General features: G+C 38.4%; 1 protein-coding gene across 4 annotated transcripts in view; it reads left to right on the top strand.

Annotated features, from left to right (window-relative positions):
• LOC112951703 (ephrin type-B receptor 5) overlaps nucleotides 1-19,377 on the top strand; it is a 67,711-nt gene that overhangs the window by 34,535 nt on the left and 13,799 nt on the right. For all 4 annotated transcript variants that reach the window (XM_026044448.1, XM_026044449.1, XM_026044447.1 and 1 more), the window contains 2 exons: nucleotides 9,043-9,198; nucleotides 11,413-11,751. In XM_026044448.1, coding sequence (XP_025900233.1) covers nucleotides 9,043-9,198; nucleotides 11,413-11,751 — 495 coding nt within the window. The remainder of the gene's footprint in view (nucleotides 1-9,042; nucleotides 9,199-11,412; nucleotides 11,752-19,377) is intronic.

The raw sequence follows: 19,377 nt of genomic DNA, 5'->3' as shown, positions 1-19,377 counted from the left end.
CTATTCTTAATAATAGTAAGACTGAGGAGTGATCCAGGGATAGGAAGGAGAAACAAGTTCCTGTCTTTTTCTTCAGTAGAAGAGTGTGTGGGCATTGCCTGCCCCCTCACCATATGGATGCCTGTGGAGTCCTTCCTGGACCAGCTGTTACCTCTTTATTGAGTACAAAGAATCTAACAGGAGTATAAAGGGCAGCTAGAAGGCCTTCTTTCCTGCCCACTACCCCATGAGTTAGCATATTCTTTCTTTCATTAGTTTCCTAAGTCTGCCTACTGTTTCTTGCTATATGGTTAATTTCTACCACTAAATCCAAGAGAAGTAACCTCTCTAGGTTGTATAGGATATAGAGTCCATACACTTTTGACTTTATCCAARTAGGATACTGACTAGTCCCACCTCATCAGAACAAGATGCAAGATATATGGTAACAGTAACTGTAATAACATGCTGCAGAGGGAAATTACTCCTGTCACTTCAAACTAGTATTTGGCTTGTTTCCAGAGGAAAACAAATAACAACAAAATGGTATATCTAAAGGTTATTGAGACTTTTTTTCTCTAGTACCTTACCTGCATACTAATGATGCCTTCTTGCATTATGAGCTGGTCATATAATCCAACACCACTGCTAAATCAGGGTCACAACTGCAGCATGTTGTTCAGGACCCTACCCAGATGGCTTTTAGAAAACTGCAAGGAGGGGGACTTCACAACGTCTCTGGGCAATCTGTTCCAGTAGATGAGGGGAGAGCAGTGACGTCAGTAAGGCTTTTGACCTTGTCTCCCGTGATATTCTTTTAGGCATCCTCAGGAGCTACATAATATGTGAGCGGATGGTGAGGTGGATTGAAGGCTGGATGAATGTCAGAGCTCAGGGGGTTGTGATCAGTGATTATGTCTCCATCTTCAGAGATATTGAAAAGTCATCTGGATAGTAACCTATTTGAGCAGGGGAGTTGGACTAGATGTTCTCCAGATGTCTTTTCCAACCTCAACCATTCTGTGAATGTTCTTGAAGGATCCAAAACTGGTTTTAACTGTAGACACAGTTCTAAAAACATTGTTTCTCTGCTTTTTATTCCCATGACTGATATTTTTTTTTGTTTAATCTTACAAATATAACTGAAATGGGAAATCTTTCCAAATTAGTGAGTGAGAAATCTCTACCAGGGCTAATAGTTCCCTCTGCTCTTTCCCACCATATCTACCAATGGACTTCTTTCACTCCTATTCTGTACTCCTCCATAATACAATGAGACAAACCTGGCTGGTGATATGAAGATAATATACTGATTAAGGCTGTTAAATCTCATCCAGTAATCACTTTTCCCTTCCCCTTTTTCTGCCACCTGAACCTTTTGTGCTATTGTCAGTGCTGAGAAGGTGTCTATGAGAAGCATGCATTTTTGTGAAATAGTTGGGTAGCCTTCCCTATGCACACGGTTTTCTGGAGGAACAAGAAACTGCCAGATGTGCCACTTGTTCCCTTGATCTCTATTTTTAGTTTTTGCATATTTGCATCTCTGCTTTGGCAATTAAGCTGCTGGACACTTCTTATTACTGTACTGTAATCAGATCTTCTGCATGTGAGATTTTTTGCTTTAGAACTGATTACTAGTCAACAAGCCTCCACATTTTAAGGAAGTGTAGGAATAAAAGTCACTCCAGAGTTCTTGTCACTGTCTCAGTCAAGCAGAGAGTACTCCATGTTCTTTTTATGCCCTGCTAGTCCCACTCACTCCCAAATCATATATGGGCACTGCCACAGTGTTACTTGTATTCCATATATCTACTGGGAGTACATGAAACTCTGCTTAAGTCTCTGTCTGCCATTCTTGGTCCTTCTCTCCTTGCTGTGTTATATTTTGCTCTCAGAAGATTTCCTCTCTTCCCTTGTCTTGAGTATGTCTTCCTTTCTGTTTCTTCCCCTGCCTTGGCTTTCTTGACACTTGTTTTGCCCCTTCTCTACTTTCTTTATCCTTCATCACATTCATAGTCCATGTTTGCATCACTTTTTGGTGATGTCTTTGATATTTTTAACTGTTGGAAGTCCTTCAGAAAGTAATTCTCTGACCTTCCGAGTGGAACTTGTTCCTAATGAATAAATAGGGAAGCGGGCTCTGCTCTAGAGTGGAGTTGAGGAAAAGTGGGTCAGCATTTCTGAGACGAGCTGTGTCCAGCTGAGCTGTGCCAGCACTTTGACACACCATGCTAAAAAAAAGAGAGGAGAGGAGAGGAGAGGAGAGGAGAGGAGAGGAGAGGAGAGGAGAGGAGAGGAAAAAAATACATGAAGATAAGCTGAGAGAAAAGCACTTGGCTGTTCTCTACTCTGCCTTCTCCTTTCATACTAACCTTGACTTAATGGGAAGTGGCAGTTCGTTTTGCCCCCTGAGGTGCTAGCACTGCAACCCTTTGCCCTTGCATTGAAAATTGTGATTCAKTAAAAGCTAAATCTGCTTTCTTGGAAGGTAGTGGTGCCTGGGGAGGCATGAAATCATGCAATCCTCAGTGACCAGACCCAAGGCTTAACTGGTGCTGGTAGTTTTGTGAAGTTGTTCTGCAAGCATGAACAGGTGGAGAAGCTGTTCCTGTTCAAACATTCTCTGGGATGGTCCCAAGACAGTTCACTGAACTGAAGGTTCACTAGTTAGGTCCACTAAAGGAGTCCRTGCCAGTTCTGGTAAGAAAGGTGAGCTCCCTCCAGCTTCAGCGTGACATGGCTGTCACCATTGAACAAAGAAAAGAGATCTTATGGTCACAGAAAGGGAATAGGATGCCATGATCTATGTTAAGAAGGGAATGCAAAGCAAACAAGAACTGAAAAATTTCACTGTGAGGTGAAATAAGAGATACTACAGAACCAGCTGGACTCTTCATGCATGCATATATGTGTGTGTATAGACAGCTCTAGGCTCACTGTAACTGCTGTACTAGAAGGAGATAGCTAATAAATATTTAAATTGCAGTGGATTTTTTTCTCCTGTTTCCTTCAAACTTAGCCTTTGATATCTTATTTATAGAGTGACTGGATTGAGGCAATGCCAGAAACTGCTTCATTTCATGGAAACAATTATTTTTGCCATCTGTGGGCTAGTCATACAGTCCCAAGTGCAGTGAGATACTAGATCTTATGTAGTTTTGAAGAGAGATAGAGGTGCTCATGAACATAATTGTCTCCCTGACTGGATGCAGAGACAGTATCGCTTCAGCAAGGGTCTCTGCTTAGGTGGAGGYAGAAAGTACGTGTTAGCTGCTGTCCCCTGCCCATGGACACTGTACTTTGGCTACATGAAGACCAGCACAGTCAACCCTGCCTTCCTCATCAAGTTTAAAAGTGAAAAATAAAAGTGCAACTAGAAATTTTAGGTCTTTTTTTTTTTTTTTTTTTTTTTTTTTTTTTAATTTGGAAGGTGGGGAAGATGGCACAGCTGTGAATCATGTTTAATCTCTACAGATGACTTTGCTGTGCTGTGTGTGCTATGCAGTAAAACTCCGTTTTGGTGATTTTCCTCTGAACTGTAGGAAAAAGATGTTCAGGGGAGGGGAAAGAGGTGAGGGTTTCAAAGCCTGATCCTTTCTCTGTTTGCCAGCCCTCTGGAAATACTAGCATGAGCTCACAGGCTCAGGTAGAACACAGTAGTGATTAATTTGTGTCACAAGGCAATAGAAAAATAATTGTTTTGAAGAGATCTCTCTTCCTAAGAGAGGTTGCTCTAGATTCCAGTTTCCACTTCTGCCTTGTGAGCTGGACTGTCCAGGTGGGTGTCTGGCCTATMATTTTTCACTTGGTCTCCTATAAATTCCTTTCCCAGGTATCTCCCTCAGAGAGTCCTTGCCATTCTCTTCTTATTTGGCTTCTGAGATTGGAAATGAAGGATAGCGTAACAGCAAGACCTTTCCCTTTCGCTTTTCCTTATACTTTCACAACCAGATATATGCAGTGAAATTGTTGGCAATGTTGCAGCCAGGACCRCAGTGATCTACACAATTTAATTTGCTCATACCTAGGCTGAAGTTCCAAGTGTGGCAGCCATGGATGTATGAAAAACCWATGTTCAGAATCCTCCACAGAGGACCACAGTCCTCCTTCTGATTTAGCATTAGCAGCAAAAATACTGACTTAGGCCTAGTCCAACTTATCTCGTACGAAATGTATTTCCTTTCTTCTAAGGTCTGATTTAATGTAAACACCACAGATCCCAAACATTGATATGATCTCTGGTGTCTATAGCCACTTAATATGGGCAGAATCTAAATCAAGAAAGGGCAAATAGTGTTATCTCCACTGWTTGTGGTTTGCAATATGAGACTTTGTTCTGTGTGGCAAACAAAACCTAGGTTAATGGGCAGGGTGCAGGCCTGGGTTTAGGAGGTCTCTGTGGGTTACCTTCAGCATTTTCGCCTCTCATATTGTAGACAGGGAATAACAATGCAAATTTAAAAAGTTTATGGAAAATTTGCCAAAAAATGTCTTTACTGTGAAGCATCTATCGGTACTGATGATGGTTTCTTTAAAAAGCATTCAAATGATTAATAACATCATCTGAACAAACTTCTGGAGACAGAAATGGAGATTTTTATCTAGATTAAATAAAAGGGACTCTTGGTATTTTACTTTACCTGAGTCTCCTCGTTCTATCCTTAGTGCTGTGCAAAAATTTCTGAAGAAAGGATCATAACTCCTTTTCAAGTGTGAGAACAGAAACAGTTGTTTCTGATTATTTCCAAATTASTGTCTTAATCTTAGGGATCAGTCTGAGATGGTTTTAGTGACATAATGACTGTCTCCTCGTTCACTTAAAATACCAGAAACAAACAAACAAGCTAAAAAACAATAAACAAAGAAAATCCAGAAACCATACACTCCCCCTCCTCTTTTTTCTTTCCCTTCCTCTGTTTCTCCCCTGACTTCTTGATTGTGAAAGTAGCCCTTGCTCTGAAGAGAATCTTGTAGAGTTAATGGCCACCTGAAGCTGGAGTAGCTGGAAAGAAAATCAAATCAAATGAAAACAAAACAAATAAACAACAGGAACAACGATAAAAACATAGTTCTGAAACRTGTTGATTGCCCATTTTGATTTTAAGGCAGTGCTATCTCTGAAACATTTGTGCACATCTCAACCCTGCTTTAGTGACTATTGGTCTTCTGGCCAGAGAGTAGACTAAACATTGTAAATCAGAGAGATACACAGATTACTGTGAAAATGTTCAAAGTGGGTATGTACATCACTGTATGTTGTTATGCTTGTCTGCTATTGCATCCCTTTCTTTCTATGTATTAATCAGTAACTTAACATTTAAGATTCTTTGTTAGAAGACCARTTAGCCATTATAGTGCTTGACTCAATAATTTATTTTGTGTCACCTTGGAAAAATGACAGAGCTAAGTGATGACTTAGTTACATTTTTTGAACCCCTTTTTCATCTGTTTGATTTTGCTTGCTGAGGAGCATCATGACAGCCAAAAATTGCAGAACAGGAATTCCACCTCCCCTCCCAAAAGACATGATACATGTTAATGACATTGTGTTTGTTGGTGAAAAGGGGCTGTCCTGTTTTGTTTTGTTTTGTTTTGTTTCAAATTGACTCAGCTGCAGAGGGATTCTGACTGCTTATAGATCAGCTTGTGTGTCTGCTTCACACACTACTTATGGGCTGAAGCATTTCTCTGCTTTTTATTTTAGAAAGCTGCTGCAGGGGTAAGAACTTTAAGGATAAAATATCACCTACTAATTGAAAGGCCTTCTCAGAACCTGATGCTTTAATATATACAATCAGTCTTCTTACTCAAAAATTTGAATAGTTATTTGTTTTCATGGTGACATTGCTTTTCAGCTTAAGTAACAGATTCCTCCTTCTCTAGATTACATTTCCATGACTGCATTCAGGAACAAATGCTACCTCAGAGACTAAGAGAGGAGATAGATTTCAAGAAACCACATAGCTGTGATTGCTTGAAGAGCGTGTCACACTGTGCAGTTGCAGGGGAGGCAGTGGTTAATCTGTCTTTGACTGTGTGAGACAGCTATTAATATCTAATTGCAGGCATGGTGCATGGATGCAGAAATYAGATTTAGTCAGGCAAATCCAAAAGAATAATTTTAAATATTTGGGTTTTTTTATATTTGCTATGTGGGCACTTTTTTCTGAAGTGTACTATTCTCTGTACTATTCCACAGCATCTGTGGTATGAGCAGATAGCATTAGCAGACAGCATGTTCCCAAGCATAAATTTGTATTCTTGCTGCGTTGGTTGGTCAATTTTTYTTTTTTTTTTTGTAAGCAGTTGTTGAATGTTTCTGTTAATTTGGAGTGATTGTCCACARCACTAATGAAATCTTGCATGGCCTTTTAAGTAATACACTTTCTCTGCCTCAGATAAACTGGCTTTTTTCACTGAGACAGTGGTGCCATCAGCCTGTTCATTTGCATGTGATTTGTAAACTAGGATTGAATCTATCTAAATTATTATTTGTCAAGTGAACATGTTTTTATACCATGGGGAAAAAGTCTGTTTCCTCTAAAAAAAATCTGTTTAACATCACACAAACTGCGGGCATTGTGATCATCTGCTCATTTGTGTGCTGCTGTGGCTAGCAGCAAGGTCATTGACCGATTTGATGTCAGGCTCTAGGCCTGAATGAAGAAACAGAAGCATTCTCCAATGTCTGGCAAGCAGAATGAAAGTGTCAAGAGTTCCACATGTTGGCAAAAGCTTGAGAAGGTCTCTGATACAAGAAAAAAAATAGATGTGATAAAATGTCATGAAAGAAGTAAGCATATTCACATTCAGTTCAGTATTTCCAGGTTTAATACTAAAAACAAAGGAGATCATTGAAAAGGTGGTAAATTTTGAGCAGGTTACTCTCTACAGTGCTTGATTTGAGAACCACCCATTCATATTATTCCTAGCTTCAGTGCATTTACCCAGAAATGAGAATGATATTCCAGATTTGCACCTGTTAAGAAACTGTGAAATTTGAGAATTAAAGGAATATAATTAAAAATAAAAAGTGGAGAGAATCATGTGTTTTTCTTTTTTTTTTTTTTTTTGGTTGTTGTTATTTTGCTTGGTTTTGCATATAGGAAAATGCATATTTTGCATTTTTCCTTTCCATTTGCCAATGTATAACAAGCTGGATGTAGTTGTTTTCTGAGTGCTAAAAACAATCCTTGTCCATCTATCCGATGACTATCATTTACCATTATTCAAGTCTTTGTTATGATCTGACCTTTCGCAGAGCTTCTGATCACAGCACATATGGAAGTCACTGCAGCCAGATTTTAGATCAGATTAATGGTCTGATGTGTGAGATGTGATGAAAGAGCTTGCTCCAGACTGTGCAGAACAAACTAATGAACACCCAAACAACTATTCTTTGTGAGAAATAGTGGCTTGGATGCATTTCTTTTTTTTTTTTTTTTTTTTTTTTTTTTTTCTCCCGGTTTTTGTTCCTTTCAGGAGCATTAGCAACTAAATAAGATTCGTGGGCTTGATGCAGGAGTTCTAAGTGAATTATTTTCTTTATCATGCAGGTCTGACCTGGTTTATTGAAAATGGCCCTAAAACYGTTGAAACTGTGATAAATGTTATTCTGTCATCAACTGAAATTTTCAAAGTAAAACTGAGTTTGGGAAACAAAATGCATGGTAATGTACAGTCTAGAGGAAGGGGTTGCGAGGAAAGTTGACAGAGTGTTGAGTGTAAGAGTGTGTGCAAAACTTCTAGAGCTGGTTTCCAGAGTGAAGAGATATGAACACATACAAGGATAGATAAGCAAGCTACTCTGTTTATATGTCATTATATATATTTCATTATATATTTGCAAAGAATGATGAATCAATCACTGCTCAGCTGTTTGGTCACYTATTTGAGTTAGAAATATATCCAAATAATTGTTTTCATCAGAGGTGGAAGCTTACTTTCTCTCCCCAAAGCCTGCTTGCGTTCTACTAGGTGTGTTTGCTCTGCAGTTCTTGATTTGTTTGTTCACTTTGGTGCATTCGTTATATACATATTTATTATATATTAACATCTGTGTACAATATTATTCTCTTAGACATTTCTCTTCAATATGTAAATTTTTTGCTGTTCCCAGTGCATTGAGTTGCTCTGCTTGGGATAATCGCTAGAAGAGTTCTTCTCCTGAGTTAAGCAGCATTCCCATGGTTCTAAAATCAGACACTCATCCGTTTTTTTCTGAAAGTTTCCCCTTCCCTGGAATTTTTCTACATAACTAAGCAAATATCAGTCGATGAATGAAATTTCACCTGAGCTCATTAGTCCATGAAGTCTAAAATACCCGTATCTGTTCACATAGAACTTTAGAAAACATTATTATTATTATTATTATTAAAATAAAAACTTTATTTCATCCTAATACTTCAGTGAAAGTTAAGAGCATGTTATGTGAGGTGAACTCAGCACAACATCCTTGCTGAAAGCAGAATGTATATTTCATTCACTTTGTTTCCCCGTAGGATGCATGCGGAGGAAACAACAGGAATGATGAATGCTGCCTCTTTGTTTTTTCAAAATCTGCTGTGGTAGCTTCCATTAGCTTCATCAATGAAGTTGCTTAAGGCAACATAAAAAAATATGTATTCTTGTGCCTCTGCTGGGTGGGGAGAAGGAGATGTGAATAACATCTGTAAATGTTAGGACTGATTTGACATAAATCAGATGACTGTGCTCCTTGCCTCCTCCAATACTAACATTTTTAATGAGTAAAGAGGAGACAAATACTTCAGGTTGACCAAGTTATTTCTCTGGATTGATCCTTTTCCATCTGCCAGTGAATCAGCTTAAGTACCTTTTGTCTTYGATATAATAATAAGAATAATAAATATTTTGAAATTTTAACAATATATGCCCTAGCCTAGAGCCATCTATACTGTCATCAATCCTATAGTAATTACTCAGTGTAAGACCTCCTCCCAGCAGTGGCAGCAGCATGAGCTAAATGCAAAGAAGTTTACATTCCCTGTGGAATTTGAATTAATGGCTGCCCTGCTCTTACCTGTCTCATTTCCTTCCCTTTAGCCTGCCCCCTTGGATCCTTTAAAGTATCTGTGGGAGATGAGCCCTGCCAACCGTGCCCTGCCCACAGCCATGCTCCCGTGCCTGGCTCTAGGGAATGTGTGTGCCAGAACCACTATTATCGGTCTGCTTCGGACACTTCTGACACTCCCTGCACTGGTAAGTGTTTGGATAGAGGAGGGTGGTTTATTACAAGAAATGGACCTGTTTGACACGGGAGTTTTGACTCATCCTTTGTCATAGTCCTTGAAGAATGCGAGCAAAACCTTCCTCTGTATCTCCAGCTAACTGCAGAATATATCCTTACTAAATGTAGATGAGAAGTCTGAAGCTCTCATGTGCATATACAGTGATGATATGTTGTTGGCACTCCGTTGAGAAACACTATGATGTTGCAGTATCAAACACTAAAAATGAAAAAGGCCAAATTTAAGATAGCTCGTGCAACCTTTGGACAAAAAGTCCATTTTAAGGACGCATGAGAAGCAACTTTTGATAAAAGAATAGCATACTAATTTTCTCACAAAATGTTAATCTCATTTCATATACAGGATGAGCACATTTCATATACATTTCATATTTCATTTCATATACAGGATGAACACAACGAACACATTAATGTAGTTGACCAATATTTTATTTTCTTTGCTGTTGAGGGTTTGAAGACCTTTATTTACTGCACAGAATTTAAATTCTTCTCTGATTTGTATTTATGGAATATAATTAATTTTCTCATTATCGTATCTTTGATTCTCATCAATTATGATTTCTTCACAATAAAGGTATTTTCTCAAAACCTTACTTAATCAATCATAACTAACCCTAGATAATGTAATAGGGTAAGTAATTAGTACTCAAAATCCTAGTCTAGACAATGTATTCAACATCATCTGTAAAGTTTATGGAAATGACAGAGAAATAATCTACTTCTCAAAGCAACTTACAGTCACATTATGGCTGCAAAGTTGGATGCTCATGAATTCAAAAACATGATCATTTTTTCTTTCTGTAATCCCTTGGTTTATATGATGCACAGAATCCATCTTCAGCATCATCGAGCAAGTAGTAATATCTTTACTTCGCAGTAGTGATTTACTTCCACAGCAGTCATTCATCCTTTGCATTTATTGTTGTAAAAATCCTCAGGAAAACCTAGCATGATTGTGGAATTCAAAACTGTATAATGGTGCAAATGTTGAGTTTACCAAGTTATACTCACAACGGCAAACTTAATTCTCATGTTCCCTAACAACTAAATGCTTGATCTTTTAACCATTACTTTTTCATTTTAACAGTCTTTTGTGTGCAATTTTTTTCCGGTATAATTTTTTTTTTTTTTAAGCAACACTGGAAGTAAAGAGTCCCCAAGAAATTATAGCTATTGAAAATACTCAACTGCTCTAGGAATTAAGTGAATTGCARCCTGAGAGATCCCCCACAAAGACCTCCTCCACTTGCAATAATGGAGGGTGTCATCCATTACACTGATCAGCAGTAGATGGAGAAATGGCTTTGCCTGTAGGTTTTGTAGGTACCTGCTGATATTAGAGGAATGGTGAGAATGAGGATTCTTAGATTTCTTTTTAGTYGCTGGAGGGAAGTGTCCGGTTCATGTTTCCAGTTCTGCTTCCTGCCCTCTTACCTCTTTTGCCTTGTTTCCATGCCAAGGTATAGCAGTGCCACACTGCTGCTTTCTTTTGCTTGTTTGTTTTTTACCTTTTATGAGTCTTTCATTCTCTCTAAACTTCCAGTATTTTGTCTCCTTCCCATCTCCATGCTATTTTTTCACCCCTCTGTCTAGTCTTCCTTCTTTTCATTGCCCATGTGCTAGTAGGGCAAACATTAGACCCACAGAATTGCAATTCTCCTGCTCTCATCTACTACTCCTGATGGCACTCAGGAATCTGGCTGATGGCAGGAATAATCATAGGGAAAGTACTGCTTAGCTTTTGCAATAGATGTAACAAGACTTACTGAAGTCTGAGAGAATTCAAGAGTGCTAGCTGCCAGGTGAGACGCTTTGAGAGGTCTCCTCAGGGAGAAGTCTTTRCAAAGCTTGTGCAAAATTAAAACTTTGAAAGGTTTGGAAATTCCCTAGCTTGGCATTTCTTTGATGGAAAAAAACATGGCCTTGAAACAAATGAACCTTCTAGTCCATTTTGTGTCTTTGAAATGTGATAGTACAGTTGCTTCTCCATGTCTGTAATTTTGTGTTCAGTATAGTGAAGAGTATGTTTTCTTTGTTCTGAAAAACAGATGGAAAAGAGCAAGAATGAGGAGCAGTAGCAACTTCTTTTCTCCCTGCTTCATCTTCTCCCTCAAAACACTGTCCCATTYTTTTATAGGATTTTGATCTTTCCTTCTGTCTTCTAGGCATTCCCTCAGCTCCCCGAGATCTTAGCTACGAAATTGTCGGCTCCAACGTGCTTCTGACCTGGCGCCTTCCCAAGGACCTGGGCGGCCGCAAGGATGTTTTCTTCAATGTTATCTGCAAAGTGTGCCCAGCTGGGTCTCCAGGGCCATGTGTGCGCTGTGGGGACAGTGTGCAATTTGAACCACGTCAAGTGGGCCTGACGGAAAGTCGTGTGCAAGTCTCCAACCTGTTGGCCCGTGTGCAGTACACCTTTGAGATCCAGGCTGTCAACTTGGTGACTGAGTTGAGTTCAGAAGCACCCCACTATGCAACCATCAATGTTAGCACCAGCCAGTCAGGTGAGGAGACCCCCTTTATCTGAGTCCCGTTTTTGACATTTCTATGCCTCATAAAATTTGCTTTTGTTTTTCACATCCTGCAGCTTGTGCTCTCCCTTGAATGTTATGCCCTTTTCTATCTTGCCCTGCCAGTTCCATGGTTCCAACTCTGCCCTTCTCTCTGCCTTCCTTTGGATGGTCTTCATTCTTTCCTCTCTTGGCAGAAAAACTGAGTTTAGCAGCTAATGTGATTGTGCAGGGAGATAATTGTTAAAACAGAAGGTTCCCTGCAGGAGGCAGCAATGGGAGATGTTCTGTGGACCAGATAAAACATGTTGCTTCATTGTGTGAAACAGGGTATGCTAACAGAGCTGGATGAGGGGGAGGGAGCTTGAGTATCAGCTTGCCACAGCTCTTAGAGAACATTTTTTCACCATTTTATCTTCTCTTTGTCTTCTTTATCTCCTACTCTTTTTTTGCGTTCTCATACTTGACTCATTCTTTCTAGCATTTTTCCCCACTAATTCTCTACTTTTCTACTTTGTTTTTGTATTCTCTCAGTTATTTTGGGTTTATTTTTTTCCATCTTCTCTTGTCCCTGTACAACATATTCCATCCTCTTTGTTTCAATTCAAATTGCATGGTCCTTTAACAAGTGGTACTGAGTGATTCATTGAATCTGTCCATCCTTGCCTAAAGTAAGGAGGTGGAAGGTGACACATGCTAATACAGTACAGGCCTTTTGGTCATAAATGGATATTAAAATTACAGTTTTCACAATTGGTGGAGAGGCATTAGCCTGGAGTTTGATAAAGGATCTGGAAGCAGAGTCAACATTACTATTTTACTAAAGTGTCCTTGAGTTCTTCTACAAGCTATGTATTTCCTTATCCTCATCTTTTCRGCCTCACTGTTCTGATAAAGCATCTTGTAATATTATTCTCCCATCAGTTTGAAATAGGAGGTTTTTAKCTTTCACATGGCAGGAATATTAGAACGTGTCTTACAGTTTTGAAGATGATGTTCAAATGAAGATGAAGTTATGCAGGTGGCTAGGAACTGAGTGACAGGTATGACTAAGTAAATAGTCCTAAAATACTAATGGTTTGCGGACGGACAAGAGACAGGAGAGATTAAAGGCTGGAGAGTCTGTCAGATGGGTGGGATACAGAAGGCGATACAGAAGGGATACAGATATTTGGGGCGAAAAGGGAAAACAGCATCAAGGAAACTCTGAATTTCTATAAGTTTTCTATACAAAACTTGTCTTACTTTGACAGATAGAGAAATCCATGTGCCTATATGAGTAGAATTCGTCTAGATATCCACAATAACGGAATGAGCATATTCTATTCTTTATAAGCACGTATAAAGAGCACAGGATGGAGGGGAATTTTACATGGCTTACTCGAAGATAGAATGAAGAGTAAAGTGATGAAGAGGAGAAAGAGTAATGATTTAAATTAAGTGAAAGAAAATATCACTAAAAATTTACAGAAATATAAACATTTAACTCAAAACCTTAATTAGACTCCACATTATAGTTGTAGAAGCTGTAAAACTGGGGTTCAGAAAAGCTCAAGAAAAATACTGCCAGGTCAGATGTGAGGTGAAACATCAGGTCTAGTCCAGCTCTAAAATCTGGATTCTGTAGCGTGTAGGGCGTTGGAAAGGAAGTAGGAATAACAGTGCTGTTTGATGACAGGGAAATGTTATGATTGGATCAGGATCCTTCTTTTTGTTCTATGCTATGGAAAGGGAGAGAAAGCATATGGCAAGTGATTTCCTTTTGTTAGCAGATGCTGGGGCGTTGACAAAAGATGTTTCTTCCCTTTGTAACGGGGAAGTGTATCTGAGATACATTGATTAGCAGGCCATGGGTAGGATACCTGGTTCTGTAGGAGGCTCTCCACAAGTGGCTGCTATAGTTTAGTTTACAGTAAGATATATAGTGGAGTAATTTCTATGGTAATTCATGGGATAATTCCAGGGAAATTCTTTGTCTTTGGCTAGAAATAGTCATGTCTTCTTTTTAACATCCTAACGAAATCTCTTTCCCTGTGCTTCTCATCTCAGCCTCCTTCATCTAGGTATGAGCTGATTTAATCTGGGGTACTACTTCCTCCTCCTGYCCTGTTATCAGCAAATCTACCCTCTTCTTTTGCTACTGCTTGACTTTTCTATCCTCTTCTATGACCCCTYCTGCTCCCTCTGGGTATGTGGAGGTGGTCTGTTGTGCACTGAAGCAGTCTCGGGAGGCCAGTTTTTTGAGGCAGCAGTGTGTCCTACATGGCTATTGTGGCTGGACTCTCTGTGTGTGTGTATGTGCATTTTCTTGCTCTTCCCTGAAATCATTAATAGTAAACTTGAGATGAGCTGCCCTTGATTCAAAGTGACAGCTCATGCTAGCACGGCCTTGGTTCCTGGAGCACATGGCCTGTCTTACCCATGCCCCCCTCCCTTCAATCCCCTCAGCAGCCTTTCACTTTAGTTTAGCTTTTTATTATTATTATACACACAGAGATAGACACTTTGCGCGCTTACATTCTTGCATAGACAGGGAGGGGAATGGAGGGCTTGGGGAAACAGAAAAAGCTGGAGAATGACAAGCTTTTTCAGCTCCTGATCCATGAAATCCTTTCTAATCTTCTGGCGTTTTCTTAGAGATGCATTGAGTAATATTCTGTCTGCTTCTCTTTTTATCTGTTATTTATTCACTCTTCATCTTTGTCTCTGAAACACTCTTCCTTTAAGAGTTTGCTTTTAGCCACAGCCTGCTTGCCCTGCTTCAAAGTACAATAGGATCACATTTTTCTCTGATGCCTGTGTATGATTTCCCTCCTCTTCAGTGACTATGTTTCACAATAAGTTAAGAGAAGATAGCATAGGAAAACGTATATAGTTTTAATATAGTAAAAATATAGTACAAAGCATTTGGATAATAATGATCTGACAGGTTTACCAAGGTAAATTAAAAGAAATAAAAATATTCAGAAATGAAACAAGAGGGTAAAAAGACCCAGTTTATTTCCCCTTGTGTGTGATATTTCAAGGGTATATATCTGAATGACAGGGTATCTGGAAAGGTATTGGTAAGCCATTCCAGATAGTAGGGGCTATGGAATGGAAGACTTTTATATAATTGTGCTGAAATTATGGTCCTTGATAGAGAGGGAGCCTGATACAGAGAAAYAACAACAACCACAACAAAATTGTCATATTAAAAAAAAAAGTATCTAAATGTTAGTGGATTTTAGCATCTTTGAGTGTGTTAATGAGAGTAAACAAATGTCTTTTCTCCCGCTTTAATTTATTACTTTCCTAAAATGTAGAAAATGAAGAGCTCAAATGCTGGAGAAAATCCATGGAGATTTTTAAAAGAAAGTGGATTTTTTTTTTTTTTATTAATCCAGGTGTAAGAAGATCTACTGGAGATGTGTGAGATTGAAAGTGATGTGGCCAGGGTGCCCTGCAACCAAGAAAAGGATGTCTTTATATGTTAAAGCCTTTTACTGGCAATTGGATTCAGGGTAGTGGGACTTGGCAATACCACAGAAATCAAAGCTAGAAAGTGTGAAGGTATTTGTAAGAGGCTGGGCGACAGAGATTRTTATGAGTGCCACACAATTTAAGAAAATCTTCCAGAAGATTTTTAGGGGAAGTATGAGAGAGGGAAAAGCTTTCAGTGTCAAAAGACTTGTGTTGAGATTAGGAATGCAAATGGCTGAGGTGATAGGGGAAATTTGTTTTAAGATGCTTGGCTTTCCAGGTTAAGAGGCAACAATCCCATAGACTAAATGTCAGGAGCAGGGATACAGGCAAGGTATTTTCTTGATCAAAGAATAAAAAAAGAGAGCTGTCAGAACATATATGCCATAGAGTTTTACCAGACAGAAGCAATCAGGCAAAAATAAATGGAGTGTGAGCTGTCTGTCCATTGTCCTTTGAATGAATTAGGCTAATTTCTAAAGTAACAATCTGCTTGTTTATTTTTGATTCTAATTCCCAGCCTTGAGCAATAACCAAATGGCACTAAGAATTTAACTGGATTGTTACGTTATATTGTTATCTTATGCAGCATCAATGGAAATACTATCATAGCTACATTTTTCCTTTAGTGACATTTGTCAGCTCTGTTTGCTTCGGTGGATTTGCCCAAGTGTGATGGGGACTTAAGAAAAAATTCTCTGGTGAATTCAAAATAAGAATCTGTTCTTTTTTTTTCTTTTTCTCTTCAGTATGTCCTGTCCCTGCAGCACGAACATAGAATGAATGTGCTTGTTTTCACTTTCCATGTTTCAGTGGTTGTTTAAATGAGGACAGTTTTTTTTTCAGTGGTTGTTTAAATGAGAAGCTTTCTGGAGAAAGCTTTCTGAGAGAGCAGAAATAGGAAATACATAATAGAAGACAACACCTTGTGGTATAAAGGAAATTCATCCATTGTTTATTAAGCATGAGTGGAACACTGGCAGAAACAGTAAGAATAGAAATGATAGTAGTGAAAACAACTAGCCTTTCTAAAGGTTCTGAAGTCTTCAAATACATCTTCTAAATTGCTAAGAGAACCCAAGAGACTTTTACAGAGACGGAACTATTTTAGAGAAAGAGGCAGAGCTAAACTGAAGTATGTAATAAAGACATAGAGAGGGCAGTTTCAAAAAGAAACAGATACCAAATGTGTGGAGAAGGAAGTGTCTATGCTGCATTCTACTTGCCCTCATTTCAGGACTATAGTATGTGAGAATATGTGGGGAACAAAGTTAAGGCCCTCATGCCATTTGCTGAAAGTATGAGGATAAGAAAATAGCTGAGAAGTGAGAATTTGAAAGTGATAGATTTGCAGTTAGTACTAAGGAAGAAGGAATAACTGAAGGTCATCACAAAATGAGGGATACAGTAGGAGAGAAAAAAAATAGAGGAGTTGGACAAGGGAATTATGTAAAGAAATTGGGTGTTTTTAGAATCTTCTGGGGTGAAAGGAAAGAAAAAGCATAGATATCTATAGAGTGTACACAGACTCTTGTTCAGAAGGAACAGGATTCAGTGTGTATCCCATTTAAGTGACCTTTTGTGATAACAGTTGTTTAAGGTTCTGCGGTTGCCCATAGAGAGATCTAGTCAGTGGTGATTCAACTGGCCAGTCAACTCGACGCAGTTTTGTACRTTGAGAGACATCTGAGGCACACTAGAGTAGTCAAGATATCTGTCCAGCACTAGTAGGGATGATATAGGAGCACAAGGAGACCCCAGGGGGATATAATGGTATGGCATCTCAAATGTATGTGTGAAAGAGCTTCACCTTGAGTGTTTGCCATAGAAACCTGCATTACTCACTGCTCACTCATCATCACTGAGTGTTCTTCACTCGTCATCACTGACTACTGATGGGATTCAGTTGCATGATCATAGGTATATGATCATATATGTGCTTTTTCAGACACTGTTGTGTGTCCTATCTCAAGGTTTCTCTCTAGAAAGTTTCTAGTCTCCTGGAAGTCCTATGTCAAATCAGCCAGCACTGTGTCCTGAATCTCAGAATATCTCAGATAGCATTAATATCTGTTTCTAAGAACTGTATTAAACCCTGGATGTCTGCTGATTGCAAGGTGAATTTAAATAAATAGCACATATGGAAGACAAAGAAATACAGGCATCCTACCTTCCATGTGTCTACTTCACCCCCCACTAATGAAGGTGGGGAAAACACATACCTAGGGTCAAAAATGCAATAAAGAGATAATTTGAATAAGGGAGGTAGGAGTGACATGATAAAAGAAAACAACAACAACAAAAAAAGAAAACATCTGCAAGAGAAAATGAATTTAAATTTCATATGAGTTAATGTGCCCACTGCTACTCATTTGTTATTTCCATGCTGACTGTGATTCAGGGAAAGAATAGAATAGATGGCAAACAAAAGGGAGTMTGAGGAAGTTTTGCAGCCCAAGATTCTGTCTTAGTAGGACTGAAATCGTTGATCTATTTCTCGTCTCTTTCACTCGGGTAAGATTAGCTTCAGTTAACATGTAGTTCTTTTTTTCAGATCTAATGCTTCCCTAGAGGAGGAATTATGTATCTGAAACAATTACTGATTCAGAAAATCAGAGTATGAGCAAGTACAGATACTGGCATAGAGTGAACATAATCTTCATCAGAGCGCTCTTGGTCATCTTTTGTGTATGTGTTTGCTCTGTTTTAGAGACATTCAGCAATGGCAAAATCTCTGGGTTACCTGGAGATTCCTTAGTGTGAACTGAAGTGAATTTAAAAAAAAAAAGTATATATACTTTTAAAAAGTAGATATACTTTATTTGTGCAGTAATTAAGTTTTATGATCCCACTCATTATTAAGGTAGCTCTTGAGAAATAAAGCCTTTGTGATTCATCTTATGGAAAAGATGTGTCCGTTCTCCAGGCAGGCAGCATTTAGGTATTATCTGTGCTGATAAGTAAGTAATCTTCTCTTAAAACATTTTTTTCTTTGTATTTTCAGTACAATTTAATAAAAAAGGAAAAGTTTTCCTAAGTACTTATTTATTGGTGAATTGCATTCGTGAAGCTGAAAACAAATGATGAAGATGACCTAGTTTCCTTTGATCTTTGCAGAACTCTCACTTTTCTCTCATCTGAAGTTTTAATTCTCCCCTAAACTAATTCTCTTACACAGTGCTTATGAGACCTAACTATCTGTCCTCTTCAGATGAAGGAGAAAATGCTGTAGGAACTTAGCATATTGTTTAAATTGTGTAACTCCATCTCTACTCACAGAGAATAAAGAGCAGCAGATGTACTGATTCAAATAAAGTTCTAGTTCAGTGAAATTCTTAATTCTAGGGAACACTGTTTCTTTTTGAAGGCATTTGGCATTCTACATCAGTGGACTCTTCTTGTTCAACAATGAAGAAACAGAAGCAGAGCAGCTTTCTTTCCTTCAGATTCCTTTCTTTCCCAGTCTGTAATTTTTTAGAATCCAGTCACATGTTGTTGATCTGAGTAGATACTACTGTCACAGACATCAATATTAAAAGAAAACAAAGGCAGAAAATTGCCAAGCATTAGTAATGCAGAGAATTAAGCATTTGCAAGGCACTCAAGATATCCTAAATCCACTCCTGTATCTACCAAAAAAAGATCCATGGAAATTATTGTATTGTGTTCAGGTAGGAATAGTCATATTTACCTGATGGTTGAACTGCTTTACAGCTTCCATCAGATGTTATATGTATAAGAGTTTTTCATATGTTTGGTTATAGTAATAGAGTACAAAAAGAATACAATACATTTTCCAGTCTTCCTTGGAGGTCTGATCTTATAACATATTGCTTGCTCGCAGTGAATAATAAAATCAGGCCCTGTGACTTTAGATCTCAACTAATTAATCAAATGTCATTAGACATGGACTTAGCATGTCTCCGTGTAAAACAAAAGAAAAATGGTATGGAAGTGACAAATCTAGATGGGATTCAAGACATATATATGAAACAAGCTTGTAAAACTGTTCTTTGATAAACATTGCTAATACCCTGTATGCAAAGAAAAAAAAAAGTAATCTAGCAATTCTGTTTCAGGAGAGGTAGACACTCTGGACATTTGGCTTAAGGCATATAAACTTGAGCTTTATGTTTCATAATTTATTACTGGGAGAAT

The sequence above is a fragment of the Nothoprocta perdicaria genome, unplaced genomic scaffold (assembly GCF_003342845.1).
Source record: "Nothoprocta perdicaria isolate Ctin4 unplaced genomic scaffold, notPer1 scaffold_366, whole genome shotgun sequence".
Classification (NCBI taxonomy): domain Eukaryota; kingdom Metazoa; phylum Chordata; class Aves; order Tinamiformes; family Tinamidae; genus Nothoprocta; species Nothoprocta perdicaria.
Note: the sequence above shows the minus strand (reverse complement) of the source record. Positions and strands in the feature narration are given on the sequence as shown.